The 17,306-nt window shown below is 40.6% G+C and overlaps 1 protein-coding gene across 4 annotated transcripts in view; it reads right to left on the minus strand.

The window, feature by feature from the left end:
- The window catches only part of LOC135523474 (KH domain-containing, RNA-binding, signal transduction-associated protein 2-like), a 142,532-nt gene that overhangs the window by 42,500 nt on the left and 82,726 nt on the right, over positions 1-17,306 (minus strand). For all 4 annotated transcript variants that reach the window (XR_010452832.1, XM_064950171.1, XM_064950170.1 and 1 more), the window contains exon 4: positions 7,228-7,374. Coding sequence is in view for 3 of the 4 variants with exons in the window: in XM_064950171.1 (XP_064806243.1) it covers positions 7,228-7,374 (147 nt within the window). In the remaining variant the exon portion in view is untranslated. The remainder of the gene's footprint in view (positions 1-7,227; positions 7,375-17,306) is intronic.

The raw sequence follows: 17,306 nt of genomic DNA on the forward strand, positions 1-17,306 counted from the left end.
TTTAACTTACAATATCATGCATAACAAATGTATTTTATACCACAAACATATAGCTTATATGCTCATCATATGGCATGAGATCATTAAGGTGCATTATTTTCATATCTACTGTAACTTCAAGAAAGGTCACAAAAAGGCATTGCTCACAAGCACCCCCATTGATTCATAATATATACTGCATATATATATATATATATATATTATTTATATATAAAACACACTTAACCAGCATGGCTACCACAGCATTCTGCAGCGATACGCCATCACATCTAGTTTGCGCTTAATGGGACTATCATTTGTTTTTCAACAGGACAATGACCCAACACACCTCCAGGTTATGTAAAGGCTAGTTTACCAAGAAGGAGAGTGATGGAGTACTGCATTAAATGACCTGGCCTCCACAAACACCCGACCTCAACCCAATTGAGATGGTTTGGGATGAGTTGGACTGCAGAGTGAAGGAAAAGCATTCCAGGTGAAGCTGGTTGAGTGAATGCCAAGAGCGTGTAAAGCTGTCATCAAGGCAAAGGGTGGCTACTTTGAAGAATCTCAAATATAAAATATATTTGGATTTGTTTAATACTTATTTGGTTACTACGTGATTCCATATGTGTTATTTCATAGTTTTGATGTCTTCACTATTATTCTACAATGTAGAAAATAGTAAAAATAAAGAAAAACCTTTGAATGAGTAGGTGTATCTAAAACTTTGGACAGGTACTGTATAACAGTGCCTACGAGAAAGTATTCAGACCCCTTGACTTTTTCCACATTTTGTTACATTACAGGCATATTCTAAAATTGATTTGTTTTAAGCCTTAGCAAAATACACACAATACCACATAATGACAAAGGTTCTTTTTTGCAAATGTCTTACAAATAAAAAACAGAAATACATTATTTACTTAATTAAGTATTCAGACCCTTTGCTATGAGACTCAAAATTGAGCTCAGATGCATCCTGTTTCCATTGATCATCCTTGAGATGTTTTTACAACTTGGAGTCCACCTGTAGTCAATTCAATTGATTGGACATGATTTGGAAAGGCACACAGCTGTCTATGTAAGGTCCCACAGTTGACAGTGCATGTCCGAGCAAAAACCATCCAATCAAAGTTCATTTGTCATGTGCGCCGAGTACAACAGGTGTAGGTAGACCTTACAGGGAAATGCTTACTTACAGGCTCTAACCAATAGTACAAAAAAGGTATTAGGTGAACAATAGGTAAGTAAAGAAATAAAAACAACAGTAAAAATACAGTGAAAATAACAGCAGTGAGGCTATATACAATAGCGAGGCTATAAAAGTAGTGTACAGACACAGGTTAGTCGGGCTGATTGAGGTAGTATGTACATGTAGATATGAATCTACATGTAGATTCGACCATGCCTTGAGGTCGACGGAATTGTCCGTAGAGCTCAGAGACAGGATTGTGTCGAGGCACAGATCTGGGAAGGTTACCAAAACATGGAAGAAGTTTGGAACCACCAAGACTCTTCATAGAGCTGTCCGCCGGCAAAAACTGAGCAATCGGGGGAGAATGGCCTTGGTCAGGGAGGTGACCAAGAACCCAATGGTCACTGACAGAGCTCTGGAGTTCCTCTGTGGACATGGGAGAACATTCCAGAAGGACAACCATCTCTGCAGCACTCCACCAATCAGTACTTCATGGTAGAGTGGCCAGACGGAAGCCACTTCTCATCAAAAGGCACATGAAAGCCCGCTTGGAGTTTGCCAAAAGCCTGGCACTATCCCTACGGTGAAGCATGGTGGTAGCAGCATCATGCTGTGGGGATGTTTTTCAGCGTCAGGGACTGGGAGACTAGTCAGGATTGAGGGAAAGATGAATGGAGCAAAGTACAGAGAGATTCTTGATGAAAACCTGCTCCAGATGGCTCAGGACCTCAGACTGGAGTGAAGGTTCACCTTGCAACAGGACAATGACCCTAAACACACAGCCAAGACAATGCAGGTGTGGCTTTGGGACAGTCTCTGAATTGCCTTGAGTGGCCCAGCCAGAACCCGGACTTGAACCTGATCGAACATCTCTGGAGAGAGCTCAAAATATTTGTGCAGCAACGCTCCCCATCCAACCTGACAGAGCTTGAGAGGATCTGCAGAGAAGAATGGGAGAAACTCATTCTGTAGCATAACAGATGCCATAGACAGACTTGAATGATTACCACTTAAAGCAACTGGGACAAGACAGGTTTTCTGTAGGGGCTCTGTCTCCTTCTCCCTAAAGACCCATCTACCCTGGATGTAGGCTAATTTAAAAGGAGATCTTGCGTGATGTATGATGTATTTATTCATTCTAATGGTATGGAAAAAAAGCCCTGTGGTGGTGGTGGTATGGAAACGAGCCCTGTGGTGGTGGTGGTATGGAAAGGAGCCCTGTGTTGGTGGTGGTATGGAAAAGAGCCCTGTGGTGGTGGTATGGAAAGGAGCCCTGTGGTGGTGGTATGGAAAGGAGCCCTGTGGTGGTGGTATGGAAAGGAGCCCTGTGGTGGTGGTATGGAAAGGAGCCCTGTGGTGGTGGTGGTATGGAAACGAGCCCTGTGGTGGTGGTGGTATGGAAAGGAGCCCTGTGGTGGTGGTGGTATGGAAACGAGCCCTGTGGTGGTGGTGGTATGGAAACGAGCCCTGTGGTGGTGGTGGTATGGAAACGAGCCCTGTGGTGGTGGTGGTATGGAAAGGAGCCCTGTGTTGGTGGTGGTATGGAAAAGAGCCCTGTGGTGGTGGTATGGAAAGGAGCCCTGTGGTGGTGGTGTGGAAAGGAGCCCTGTGGTGGTGGTATGGAAAGGAGCCCTGTGATGGTGGTATGGAAAGGAGCCCTGTGGTGGTGGTGGTATAGAAACGAGCCCTGTGGTGGTGGTGGTATGGAAAGGAGCCCTGTGGTGGTGGTGGTATGGAAAGGAGCCCTGTGGTGGTGGTGGTATGGTTTCTATTTAGTCTGTGGGTGTACAACAGAGCACACAGCAGAGAGTCTGCACAGAATTCAGATCACTTATGGACACGTTCACTTATGGACACTGAAAAGGAAACGCTAACATCGCCCCACAGACCAAGTTTGCGATGTCAATGAGATTTACTCATTCATGTCTTTCCTTTTAAACAGTGATACATTGCATGTAAAATGTTTGCATTACCTGATTGACAGTGACTTGTGTACAGACGTAATCGAAATGTCGGTATTCTAGCGAGTGAATGAAGTAAATTCAAAGTCTGTTTTGCTCTGCAAAACAGCAAGCAATGTCTTGAATAGCTTCAAGTTAAATAATTGTATTGCATTTGCACCAGTTTGCCCATAGCCAATGCTTGATGGGGTTAAATTGGTTCAGGAAATAAATATATTTGGCGATGAATAGACGTAATGGATAGCCTGATGGGATCACTATAGAGGCTGTTGGTTGGTCAGGCTAATTAGCCTCCGAATGAAAACTGGTGGAAAAATGTTTTCAACTGAACCAGGAGGCAACAACTTGGAGAAAACACTGTGATTAAGCTCCGTTGTAAGAATATTTCCAGAGAAGATAATGAAACACTGACAGAAAAAAAGAGGCTCAATTCCCCACTATAATATGACAACCAAAATACCTGATAAACAATATCATTTAAAAACATTCAGAAGATTTTTCATCCATTGTTTCACTTTTAGATAACAGTGGGGGTAATTCCAGTATAAACGAAGGGGAATCAGACATTGCAGTGAAATACAGTATTTCAGCATTCTTACATTGGGGGTTGGTGGGTTGTGGTGTACAGCACCCTGTTAACCAGCGAGAGCGTCCCTACTGCCAGTCGCCTCCCTAACAACTCTTCTGTGGTCCATACTGTTGATGACTGAGACAGTACAGATACACCTGCTATGCTGAACAGAAATATAAACGCAACATGTAAAGTGTTGGTCCAATGTTTCATGAGCTGATCCCAGAAATGTTCCATACACACAAAAAGCTGATTTCTTTCATTTTGTGCACAAATGTGTTTAAATCCCTGTTTGTGAGCATTTCTCCTTTGCCAAGATAATCCATCCACCTGACAGGTGTGGCATATCAAGAAGCTGATTAAACAGCATGATCTTTACACAGGTGCACCTTGTGTTGGTGACAATTAAAGGACACTAAAATGTGCAGTTTTGTCACAACACAATGCCACAGATGTCTGAAGTTTTGAGGGAGCGTGCAATTGGCATGCTGACTGCAGGAATGTCCACCAGAGCTGTTGCCAGAGAATTGAATGTCCATTTATCTACCTTAAGCCTCCTCCAACGTCGTTTAGATAATTTGGCACTACATCCAGGACCTCCACACCGGCTTATTCACCTGTGGGATCGTCTGAGACCAGCCACCTGGAGAGCTGATTTCACCGAGGAGTATTTCCATCTGTAATAAAGCCTGTTTGTGTGGGGGGGGGGGGATCATTCTGATTGGCTGGGCCAGGCTCCTAGTGGGTGGGTTTATGCCCTCCCAAGCCCACCCATGGCTGCTCCCCTAGATTAGGGCCTAATGCAGTTATTTGAATTGACTGATTTTCTTATATGTACTGTAACTCAGTAAAATTGAAATTGTTGCGTTTATATTTTTGTTCAGTATATTTTAATGCTATACATTGTGCTGCATGAATCACTATTCTCCTGGTACTAGGGGGCAGTATGTGAATCACTACTGTCCTGGTACTAGGGGGCAGTATGTGAATCACTACTCTCCTGGTACCATGTGTATGTGGTCCAAGTCCCAACTCCTCACACACAGTGAATGGTCTTTTCACAGATGTCGCATGTCCCTATTGGGGAAAACCCTCTGGACCAGACAACACATTGTCTGACTACCATGACATTTTGTTTGATTGCAAGGCAAGTTTTGGAAGACGTCCATTGATTCTAACCTGCCAGATGAATACAGAGAATAACAGGATGGGTGGGCATGCCAAGGAAAATGCCAATCGTTGGATTGGCTACTTTGGTCCTCCTCCATAGATCATTTGAACAAAAAAATCCTCCTCCTCCAACCAGGTTGCATTTAGGTGAGTTAATCATCAGGCTCTGGAACCTTGTATGACTGCAAGTCTCTATGTAGGAGATAAAAGACTGGGAAAAAATACATCCCCCAAATATATTTTCATTCTAACATAGCCAAAGCTGTAATATTTCAGGGGCAATGTTCCCTCTATTTTCTTTTCGGCACTGAGCAAATTTCAGGTCTGCTGAGAGTAAACTTGAACATTGTGAAAACTCTGTGCAACTTCCAGGGCGCACATTTACTGTTAACACTGAGGCTGTATCCACTTTAAGTTACAGTTTTAGGCCCTGTGGCTATTTGATCATAATGTAGGCCTACCAGAGTGGCCTACCATCAAAAACAATGGAGAAAATGCATCCCATAACATTTTAACATGGGAATAGCTGTACTATCATTCAGCCTACAGTAGCAGCCAATGTGGGGTGTTCAATGTAAGACTTCTGAAAAAGACATGCAGGGCTTGACATTAACCTGTTTATCCATGAGGTGACTGAAAATGTTGTTGTGTTGTTTGATGCAAGAAACAACTTTACAAAATAAAATGTATAATTATTCCCTTACCATTATTACAGAGAATCAGACAAATAATGCTCCCCTCTGCCTATACTTAGCTTATCAAGCCTGTCTCAAAATACAACACTGCCCCTTTAAGACAAAAAAAAGGTTTTCACCTGAGTCACTTTTCAAAGATGTCTAGAAATGCAAGTTTGCGGTCTAAGGCATTGTATGGCAGTACTTGAGGCGTCACTACAGGGTTCGATTCCAGGCTGTGTCACAACCGGCCGTGACCGTGAGTCCCACAGGGCGTTGCACAATTGGCCCAGCGTTGTCCGGGTTAGGGGAGGGTTTGACCTGAGGGGCTTTACTTGGCTCATTGTGCTCTAGCGACTCCTTGTGGCAGTCCGGGCACCTGCAGGCTGACTGCGGTTGTCAGTTGAACAGTGTTTCCTACATGCAGCTTCCGGATTAAGCGGACGGGTGTTAAAGTGCTCGTTTTGGCGGGTCATGTTTCAGAGCATGACTCGACCTTCGTCTCGCCTGAGCCCGTTGGGGAGTTGCAGCAATGAGACAAGATTGTAATTGGATCGCAATTAGATATCAGTTCAAAGTGAATGACACAGATCCAGGCTACATATAGGCCTACTGCAACTCTGGTTGATTATGGCGTATGGGCCTGAGTCGTGCCTGCCAACGTAATAGAATCCTACTCTGATGCGTTTTGCCTATAGCAAAATCTGTGAATGGTTTTGCATACTAAGCATTGCATAGTTTGTTTTGTTTCGCTATGTTGCACTGAAAGTGGCTAATATTGCATTGATTTGATCACAAATCCCACTGTAAAGGGTACCATTGATAGTATTAACTAACGGAGAAAACTCTAGAAAGTTGAATGAAGTTCAATCTCGTGCTTCTGTGCCCAGGCTGATATTAATTCTGCATTGCAGCTTAGAGGGAACATTGTTCAGGGGTAGACACAAGTGTCCTTCTACTTGCAATTCTAGTCGGGTGGCCATTATGAACATAATGGAGATTTGAAATATAGTCTTGACTGGGCTGGGGGGGTACTTTGACCTGATCAGTGCAACTGCCAAAGCTGAAACATATCCAGCTAAGCATATACTCTGTGATATAAAACCTATGGCAGGAAGGAGGAGGCACACAGAATGCCGTGAGGAGACTCATCCAGCCTCTCTACCTGAGGGACTGGCAGACGCTGCAAAGCTTTATTCATATTTACAGCTCAGCCTCAGCATGCCTATACAGTATGCACATTAATTACTGCTAACTGCTGTAGGCTCAAAGTCGGCAGAGCCTTGCAAGTTTCTCTATACCACACTTGTTAATTGTGGAATATATTAACTCACTCGTTAGGTAGATGGAGGGGGGGCGTACAGAGGAAATTGTAATATAGAAAATGTAATATAGCAACCATCCAGAAAATATTGCAAGTTATGTGAAAAATGTACTACATTGTCATTCTTGAGAGATTTCAGTTGGGGTTGTAACAAAATGTGTCAGTGTCGACCTTCCAACATTCAATCAGTCTGTCTGGAACTGTTTTAATCACTTGCTTAACCTTGTAGCAACTTTCAATTACATCTGAAAGTGCAAATAAGACCCGGTAGAGGAATCCACGAGAGCAGAGGTGCACCGACCCATCTCAATGTACAATTAGAGTAAATGAAATGGTTTAAACGAACTTACTGGAACTAGGAATTTCTTAATCTCCTCCAAGGCATGGCTCATGCGGGAATAGGCCTCTCCGGGAGGAGCGAAGGCTTCAATTAAAACGTGGAGATCGTTACTCAAATGGGCATACTTGGCCTCTCCACTTTTCCTCAACTCTTCTTCCTGAGGAGAAAAAGAGAAGGCAAAAAATCAGGTCAAGTATTATTGTCGGGTCTGAAAGGAGAAAGTGAAAGTGATATCACACAGTACAGTTGGTATGATGGATATATCAAGTGAAGCATGAAGGGTTAACAAGAATCATTTGTTGCCCACAGCTGCCTATTAATAAATGAAATGTCATCATCTTGACTTCCTCCCTCAAGCATTGGGGAAGTTGGGAGTGAGACGTCCCTGTTGCATGCCAGCCAGCCTGTCAGGCTGGAACCACCCACTGGGATTTACATCATGAAGCTGTGGCTCAATCATATTGAAGGTTTTGGTTTACATTATAAACAAGATTCTACAAACTTGAATTATGTGTTTATGGTCCATGTACTTTTTGACCAATTGTTAAAACAGAGGAATCGGCAACGTGAAAACGGACAGCTAAAAAAAAGGAACAATAACAATGAGAAATTGCTTGTTTTATGTTCTCCTTTTTTGGATATAAACAAAGCAACAACAAAACCAAATATTTAGATTTTCACAAGTGGGTGGGGTTAAATGTGGAATGCGTTGGAGGCTGCTGAGGGGAGGACAGCTCATAATAATGGCTGGAATGGAGGGAATGGAATGGTATCAAACAAATCAAACGTGGTTCCATTCCAGCCATTATTATGAGCTGTCCTCCCCTCAGCAGCCTCCACTGGTGGAATGCTTGTCATTGGCCAAATGCACAGGCAACACTTCCTGTGCCTTCAAAATAGTTGTTCACCTCATTCTATGTATCTACTATCTATCAGGCAATCTGTTAAAAGCTATTAATTAGTCTCTTAATAACAAGATTGTGATATTTCTACATTTCATATTTAAGATAAGATCACAACAATGACAATGTTTATCAACCTATTAATGGACTGCTGTTACTGTAAATGGTTAGATAATTGATATACCCTAGCTCCCTAGTTAATCATAGTCTACGATGCTCATATTAACAATGTGATTTCAGAAAATCGGGGTACTGTGGCTCTGCTGGGTTTGCTATTCTGTCTGTTGAGAGCTCAGAATAGGAGGTCAATGAAGGAGTCAGAGAATTACATCATTCAACAGAGTGTCAATGAAGAGGCAAAAGCAGGCTGAGAGATTCAGATTAAGAGCAAAAGGCCTGAGGCTACAGAGAGATGACGTACACATGACTGACCAGGCCAGCACACACACATACACACGCACACACATCTGCAGTACACTCCTCTCCCTGCACCCTTCTCCTGCCTGCCACATACCTGCTCACACACCTAAAATGTAGGGAAGATCTAGGTCTGTATTCACCAAGTGTTTCAGAGTAGCATTGTTGATCTAGGATTACTGATCAGGTTCCCCTTGTTCGTGTCATCAGCAGATGCTGACTCTATTTCAGCACTGAGGACCGGTCCCTGATTGAGTCATCATTACAGGAAAAGGCCCATTAAAAAATATATATTGTGGATATTATTTCTCTTTTAAATTGAATTGTTGTGTCCAAACTCTTTATTTTCATACTTTATTCACCGTTAGTCAGCACCTCCACACAAAATCATTTTTCTGGGTGTGCACCTGCTCATGTTTTTTTATTCCAAAATGTGTATAACATTTTATTATAGGGAATATCATGGAACTATATATAACACTGTATATTATGCAGACCTAAAACTAATCAGTATTGACAATCAGAAATGTGCTTTCACGGATATAAACAACGGTCCTGGGGGTACTTATCAACGTTTCAGAAAAAGGCCTATTTAATTAAATTGAATTGTATGTGGCAGCATCTTTAATTCCACTAGATGGCAGTAATGAGCAGCAATTAACCCTGGAGTCTATTTGAACCCTTTTGGTATTTAAAGCTTTCAAATGGCAGAGACACACACACACACACACATACACACACACACACACACACATACACACACACACACACACGCACACACGCACCAAACACACACACACACACACACACACACACACACACGCACACACGCACACACACACACACACACACACACACACACACACACACACACACACACACACACACACACACACACACACACACACACACACACACAACTTTAAAAATAAAGGCAGTCAGACTTTTGTATCACCATGCTTTCTTTATGGTTATATAGCATTTTACCCACCCCCCCCACTTGCTGTCAAATCCTTGCTTCCTCTGTCCTTTTGAATAAAATAATAATATAAGCCATTTACATTTACATTACATTTAAGTCATTTAGCAGACGCTCTTATCCAGAGCGACTTACATTTAGCAGACACTTTTATCCAAAGCGACTTCCATAAGAAATAAGAACAGAGGAAGCAAAGATTTGACAGCTAGTCATTTTTTTGGGACTCTGAGTGAGTGAGTAGCTGTGATACCCAGGCCCTGTCCGACACAACCAACACCCTAGACACTTGTGGAGATCTGAGAGGATTGGATACGTGTAAGCAATATGAACAAAATTCCACCAAGCCGATCAGAGGGTGAGGTGGAGCTCTCACCATGTCACCTCCCATCAATCCCTCTCTTATAATCTTGAATCTTAATAGAAATTGAGAAATATCATGTTATGTTGACATGAATATATTAATTAATAGCTATTAATAGATTACCAAATTGATAGTAGATTAATAGAATGAAGTTAGAAGGATAAACTTCTATTTTGAAGGGACAGGAAGCCAATGACAGGCATTCCACATTTAAAACCACGCACATGTGAAAATGTAAATATCAAGATTGTTGTTTATTTAAAAAAAACAGGTAGTTTTTCTATTTTTCTATTTTTTGAAAAAAAAATATAAAAAAATGGCCATTTTCATGTTGCTGATTTTTCGGTTTTAACTCAGAAAACAAATGTCAATCAATTAAATGCAACAATGCAAACACACCAGGTAAGATTTCCAAAGTGGCCTGATTGCTGAAGGTCGCCAATACAAAAAAAATCAGAAACCCGGTAATTATGACAGCCAGCATTACCTTCTTATGTTTATTACATTGGGCTCTGGCACACATTCAAACACTGGAGATGCTTTGATGTGAGGGATTCTCCCAGATGCTTGATTAGTGGTGTGGTGCACTCCTCTTATCACATCAGCCCTCTTCTCCAGACCGTACAACATGACAGGCTATATGTTACACAGTATAGACAACCTCATTTGGCTCCAAGGTGGAGGATGTACTTGAGCAATCACAATAGTTTTGAAACCCATAGCCTCCTTGAAGGGAAGGTCTCTACTGCTAAGTCAGTGGGGCAAACTTATCATTAATGAGAAAGAATATCAATATAGAGCTACTGTAGGGATGGCAATGACATAGTAAACTCCTTAAATGATCTGTATTCTACACAGGTAGAGCACATATGGGAAAGAATAATGACTCTAAAGGCCTATCTGAAAACACTATAACACACTATTTCATCACAGATCATGTGCAAAGAACATACAGTTGATATCAGAAGTTTACATACACTTAGGTTGGAGTCATTAAACTCATTTTTCAACCACTCCACACATTTCTTGTTAACTAACTATAGTTTGGCAAGTCCGTTAGGACATCTACTTCGTGTATGACACAAGTCATTTTACCCGAAATTGTTTACAAACAGATTATTTCACTTATAATTCACTGTATCCCAATTCCAGTGGGTCAGAAGTTTACATATACAAAGTTGTGTGCCTTTAAACAGCTTGGAAAATTCCAGAAAATTATGTAATGGCTTTAGAAGCTTCTGATAGGCTAATTGACATCATTTGAGTCAATTGGAGGTCTACCTGTGGATGTATTTCAAGGCCTACCTTCAAACTCAGTGCCTTTTTGCTTGACATTATGAGAAAATCAAAAGAAATCAGCCAAGACCTAAGAAAAAACAAGTCTGGCCAAGACCTCCACAAGTCTGGTTCATCCTTGGGAGCAATTTCTAAACGCCTGAAGGTACCACGTTCATCTTTACAAACAATAGTAGCAAGTATAATCACCACGGGACAACGCAGCCATCATACCGCTCAGGAAGGAGATGCATTCTGTCTCCTAGAGATGAGCGTACTTTGGTGCAATAAGTGCAAATCAACCCCAGAACAACAGCAAAGGACCTTGTGAAAATGCTGGAGGAAACAGGTACAAAAGTATCTATATCCACAGTAAAATGAATCCTATATTGACATAACCTGAAAGGCCAGTCAGCAAAGAAGAAGCCACTGCTCCAAAACTGCCATAAAAAAGCCAGACTACGGTTTGCAACTGCACATGGGGACAAAGATCATACTTTTTGGAGAAATGTCCTCTGGTCTGATGAAACAAAAATAGAACAGTTTGGCCATAATGACCATCGTTATCTTTGGAGGAAAAGGGGGAGGCTTGCAAGCCAAAGAACAACATCCCAACCGTGAAGCACGGGGGTGGCAGCATCATGTTGTGGGGGTGCTTTGCTGCAGGAGCGACTGGTGCACTTCACAACATAGATGGCATCATGAGGTATGAAAATTATGTGGATATATTGATATAGTTTGGTTGCAAATGGGTCTCCAAATGGACAATGACCCCAAGCATACTTCCAAAATTGTGGCAAAATGGCTTAAGGACAACAAAGTCAAGGTATTAGAGTGGCCATCACAAAGCCCTAACCTCAATCCTTTCGAACATTTCTGGGCATAACTGAAAAAGCGTGTGAGCAAGGAGGCCTGCAAACCTGACTCGGTTACACCAGCTCTGTCAGGAGGAATGGGCCAAAATTCACACAACTTATTGTGGAAAGCTTGTGGAAGGCTATCTGAAGCGTTTGACCCAAGTTAAACAATTTAAAGGCAATGCTACCAAATACTAATTGAGTGTATGTAAACTCCTGACCCACTGGGAATGTGCTGAAATAAATCATTTTCTCTACTATTATTCTGACATTAAATATTCTTAAAATAAAGTGGGATTACTAGGATTAAATGTCATTAATTCTGATAACCTGAGTTTAAATGTATTTGGCTAAGGTGTATGTTAACTTCCGACTTCAACTGTACATCTAACAGCAATGGCAATTGGCACTGAAAAATCTTTATATTTCCAACTAAAATGGACAGCAGGGTTGGGGTCAATTCCAAATTAATTTGAAGTTCCAATTCAATTCTATAATTCACTCATGAGGTGGAGAATTTACATTGTTTGTATTCAAATTAAATTCAATCTTCAAGTTATGGAATTGGAATTTAAATTGTAAAAACTTTTATCTTTGGAATTAAATATTCGTACACTTCCCAATTAATAAAATTAATGCACTTAGTATCAAACATGGACTGCAGGATTTGTTTTAAATCATGTAACTCATATTTCTAGTGTTACAGTAAGCTGCCTGATCAGTGACATGATAAGCCTGAAAGCCTGAATGAATTGTAATCAAATTGGAATTTATGACATTTTGGGGGGAAATATTGAATTAAGTATTACTTTTTGGGAATGTACCTAACATTGGAATTGAGAGGAATTGCATTGCTGTATCTCTGAATTCAAAGACTGACCTGTATTTTGAATTGAATTAAATAGTATTTACAAGGAAAAGGAATTTAATTAGAATGGATGCTGGATGGTTCGAAATTCTACCTCCTTTCTCAGATTGGTCATTGTTTGTTCAAAGTATAGTAATCTAGTCAATATGTGTCTTTCTGTAAGTGGTTGGTCTAGGTCTGTGCACAGACAGACAATTGAAAGCCTTTCAGGTGATTCATCCCATGAGGAAGAACTGGGTGACATTTTTCTGTATTTTATCTGAAAGCTTTTCCTTTTATGACAATCCGATGAGCAAAATGCTCTGTTTTTAAAGCCGGGGCCTGTCTCAACATGAATGTCAAGTTTCTTTTGAAGTGGTTCAATATGAGTACAGAAGAATCCTTTTAGAAATGACAAAATTACAAGTTTTCAGGACGAGTTTTTAAAACTTGACTTTACGGATATGAATGGTCTTGAGTGCAGCTGAAGTTGAAGATAGTTGAAGGTCTCATACAGTGGCTTGCAAAAGTATTCGCCCCCATGGCATGTTTCCTATTTTGTTGCCTTACAACCCGGAATTAAAATAGATTTTTGGGGGGTTGGTATCATTTGATTTACACAACATGAAACATGAAACAAGAAAAAAAAGAAAAAAAAAGAAAACTTGACCCCCCCCGAGTCAATACTTTATAGAGCCAACTTCTGCAGCACTTATAGCTGCAAGTCTCTTGGGGTATGTCTCTATAAGCTTGGCACATCTAGCCACTCAGATTTTTGAATGTTCTTCAAGGCAAAATTGCTCCAGCTCCTTCAAGTTGGATGGGTTCCGCTGGTGTACAGAAATCTTTATGTCATACCACAGATTCTCAATTGAATTGAGGCCATTCCAAGACATTTAAATGTTTCCCCTTAAACCACTCGAATGTTGCTTTAGCAATATGTTTAGGGTCATTGTCCTGCTGGAAGGTGAACCTCCGTCCCAGTCAAATCTCCTGTGTGGCTCAGTCGGTAGAGCGTGGCGCTTGCAACGCCAAGCCAAGCGTCGTGGGTTCGTTTCCCACTGGGGCCACCCATATGTAAAAGTAGTGGCCCCAGCCGACTTGTAAGTCGCTTTGGACAAAAGCGTCTGCTAAATGGGATATATATATATATATATTAAGACTGAAACAGGTTTCCCTCAAGAATTTCCCTGTAATTAGAGCCATCCATCATTCCTTCAATTTTGACCAGTTTCCCAGTCCTTGCTGATAATAAACATACCCACAGCATGATGCTGCCACCACCATGCTTCACTGTGGTGATGAGAGGTGTTGGGTTTGCGCTAAATGTTTGTCTCATCTAACCAGAGTACCTTCTTCCATATGTTTGGGGAGTCTCCTACATGCCTTTTGGCAAACATCAAACATTTTGCTTATTTTTTCTTTAAGCAATGGCTTTTTTCTGACCACTCTTCTGTAAAGCCCAGCTCTGTGGAGTGTACGGCTTAGAAATCCTATTGACAGATACTCCTATCTCCGCTCTGGAGCTTTGCAGCTCCTTCAGGGTTATCTTCAGTCTCTTTGTTGCCTCTCTGATTAATGCCCTCCTTGCCTGGTCCGTGAGTTTTGGTGGACAAGTGGTGAATACATATGTTTTGGTGAATACATATGCACGCACCACTTTTCCGTTTTGAATTTTTTCGATTTTTTTTAAAACAAGTAATTTTTTTCATTTCACTTCATCAATTTGGACTATTTTGTGTATGTCCATTACATGAAATCCAAATAAAAATCTATTTAAATTACATGTTGTAATGCAACAAAATAGGAAAAATGCCAAGGGGGTGAATACTATTGCAAGGCACTCTCGGTAGACAACGGCACAAACAAATATGACTGTATGACATGGATAACTGGTGATCTGATATGCAACATTACAGGAATGAGCAAAATAAAAATACAACCCTCTAACATTTTCTAAATGTAACAAATGAATCTAGCTCATTAAATTAACTATTAAAACTGATTAAATACACTGCTTAATAAATACAATTGCACAATTATTTTGATTACAAAATAATCAACTTCCACAAGTTATTTACAAAAATGAACAATTGACAGCTAGGTTAATAGCTACAGTTATGGCACCATAAAAGAGTAATTAAAATGAAACTGGTGCATACATTAGCACTGATATGACCAACATTCAGTCAAACATAGTGTCAAAGTATTTCTGAGAACTGTGGAAATCCTATTGGAAGTTCTCATCTGACACCCAGGGATTTTATTTATCAGAAAAAGCCATACGTTTCTGAGGAATGCAGAGAAGTACATTTGATGTTGCCTACTGTACTATACTGTGCTCATAGAAACACATACCAATAGAGTGAAACACTCTTTTTTCTTAGTTCAAAAGAATCTTATATGATCCAGTTTCAGTTGTAGCTACCCAAGAACCACTTGCCAGAGACCCCTTTCATCCAGGATTCCCAGCTGGCACTGTGACAACTTGTAGGACTAGTTATGAAACACTGGAATCACTTCCTTACACAATACTCAAGAGTTTCACTTTAGTTGGAATGTATTAAAAATCTGAAAAAGGTGGCTTACCTTGGGAAACAATAAAGTGCAATGCATAATCTAAAACAATGAACTTAAACAACAAATTAATTGAGCTCTTGATTTGAACACACTTTTTGTTGTTCGCTCATTATGCTTGTCCTAACATTATAAGCAATCATTGAAAGGATAGACGAGTGTATTGGAAAGTATGACATAAAGAAAATGCAGGTGCAGGATCTAAATTAGATTAACCTGTTGCAGGAGAACTTGAAGTGTATTTGAGGTATATAAAGGGTTCTGAAGTTTAATTTTTCCAATTTGAAATGTCAGTGTTGATTTTCCCTTACAAAAAAATGTATCAACCCCTCCAAAAAGGTCCATGAATTATAATCCACATAATAATTCAAATTTCCTGTTGCCTCAGGATTATATTCCTGCTGTAGCAAACTGGCTTAAATTAAGATCCTACAACTGTAGTAAGACTTCGTACATACGTTTGAAGTCGGAAGTTTACATACACCTTAGCCAAATATATTTAAACTCAGTTAAAAAATTCCTGACATTTCATCCGAGTAAAAATTCCCGGTTTGTCAATTAGGATTACCACTTTATTTTAAGAATTTGAAATGTTAGAATAAAAGTAGAGAGAATGATTTATTTCAGCTTTAATTTCATCATCACATTCCCAGTGGGTCAGAAGTTTACATACACTCAATTAGTATTTGGTAGCATTGCCTTTAAATTGTTTAACATGGGGCAAACGTTTTGGGTAGTCTTCCACAAGCTTCCCACAATAAATTGGGTGAAATTGGTCCCATTCCTCGTGACAGAGCTGGTGTAACTGAGTCAGGTTTGTAGGCCTTGCTCGCACATGCTTTTTCAGTTCTGCCCACACATTTTCTACAGGATTATGGTCAGGGGCTTTATGATGGTCACTCCAATACCTTGACTTTGTTGTCCTTAAGCCATTTTGTTACAACTTTGGAATTATACTTGGGGTCATTGTCCATTTGAAGATCCATTTGCAACCAAGCTTTAACTTCCTGACTGATGTTTTGAGATGTTGCTTCAATATATCCACATGACATCTTTCTTCATGATGCCATCTATGTTGTGAAGTGCACCAGTACCTCCTGCAGCAAAGCACCCCTACAACATGATGCTGCCACCCCTGTGTTTTACGGTTGGGATGGTGTTCTTCGGCTTGCAAGCTTCCCCCTTTTTCCTCCAAAGATAATGATGGTCATTATGGCCAAACAGTTTTATTTCTGTTTCATCAGACCAGAGGACATTTCTCCAAAAAGTACGATCTTTGTCCCCATGTGCAGTTGCAAACAGTAGTCTGGCTTTTTTATGGCGATTTTGGAGCAGTGGCATCTTCCTTGCTGAGCGGCCTTTCAGGTTATGTCGATATATAACTTGTTTTTACTGTGAAAACAGATACATTTTTACCAGTTTCCTCCAGCATCTTCACAAGGTCCTTTGCTGTTGTTCTGGGATTGATTTGCACTTTTCGCACCAAAGTACGTTCATCTCTAGGAGACAGAACGTGTCTCCTTCTTGAGCGGTATGAAGGCTGTGTGTTTCCATGGTGTTTATACTAGGTACTATTGTTTGTAAAGATGAAGGTGGTACCTTCAGGCATTTGGAAATTGCTCCCAAGGATGAACAAGACTTGTGGAGGTCTACAATTTTTTTATTAGGTCTTGGCTGATTTCTTTTGATTTTCCCATGATGTCAAGGAGGCATTGAGTTTGAAGGTCGGCCTTGAAATACATCCAAGTGAAATAATCTGTCTGTAAACAATTGTTGGAAAAATTACTTGTGTCATGCACACAGTAGATGTCCTAACCTACTTGCCAAAACTATAGTTTGTTAACAAGAAATGTGTGGAGGGGTTGAAAAATTAG

This window comes from Oncorhynchus masou, chromosome 31 (assembly GCF_036934945.1).
Source record: "Oncorhynchus masou masou isolate Uvic2021 chromosome 31, UVic_Omas_1.1, whole genome shotgun sequence".
Lineage (NCBI taxonomy): Eukaryota > Metazoa > Chordata > Actinopteri > Salmoniformes > Salmonidae > Oncorhynchus > Oncorhynchus masou.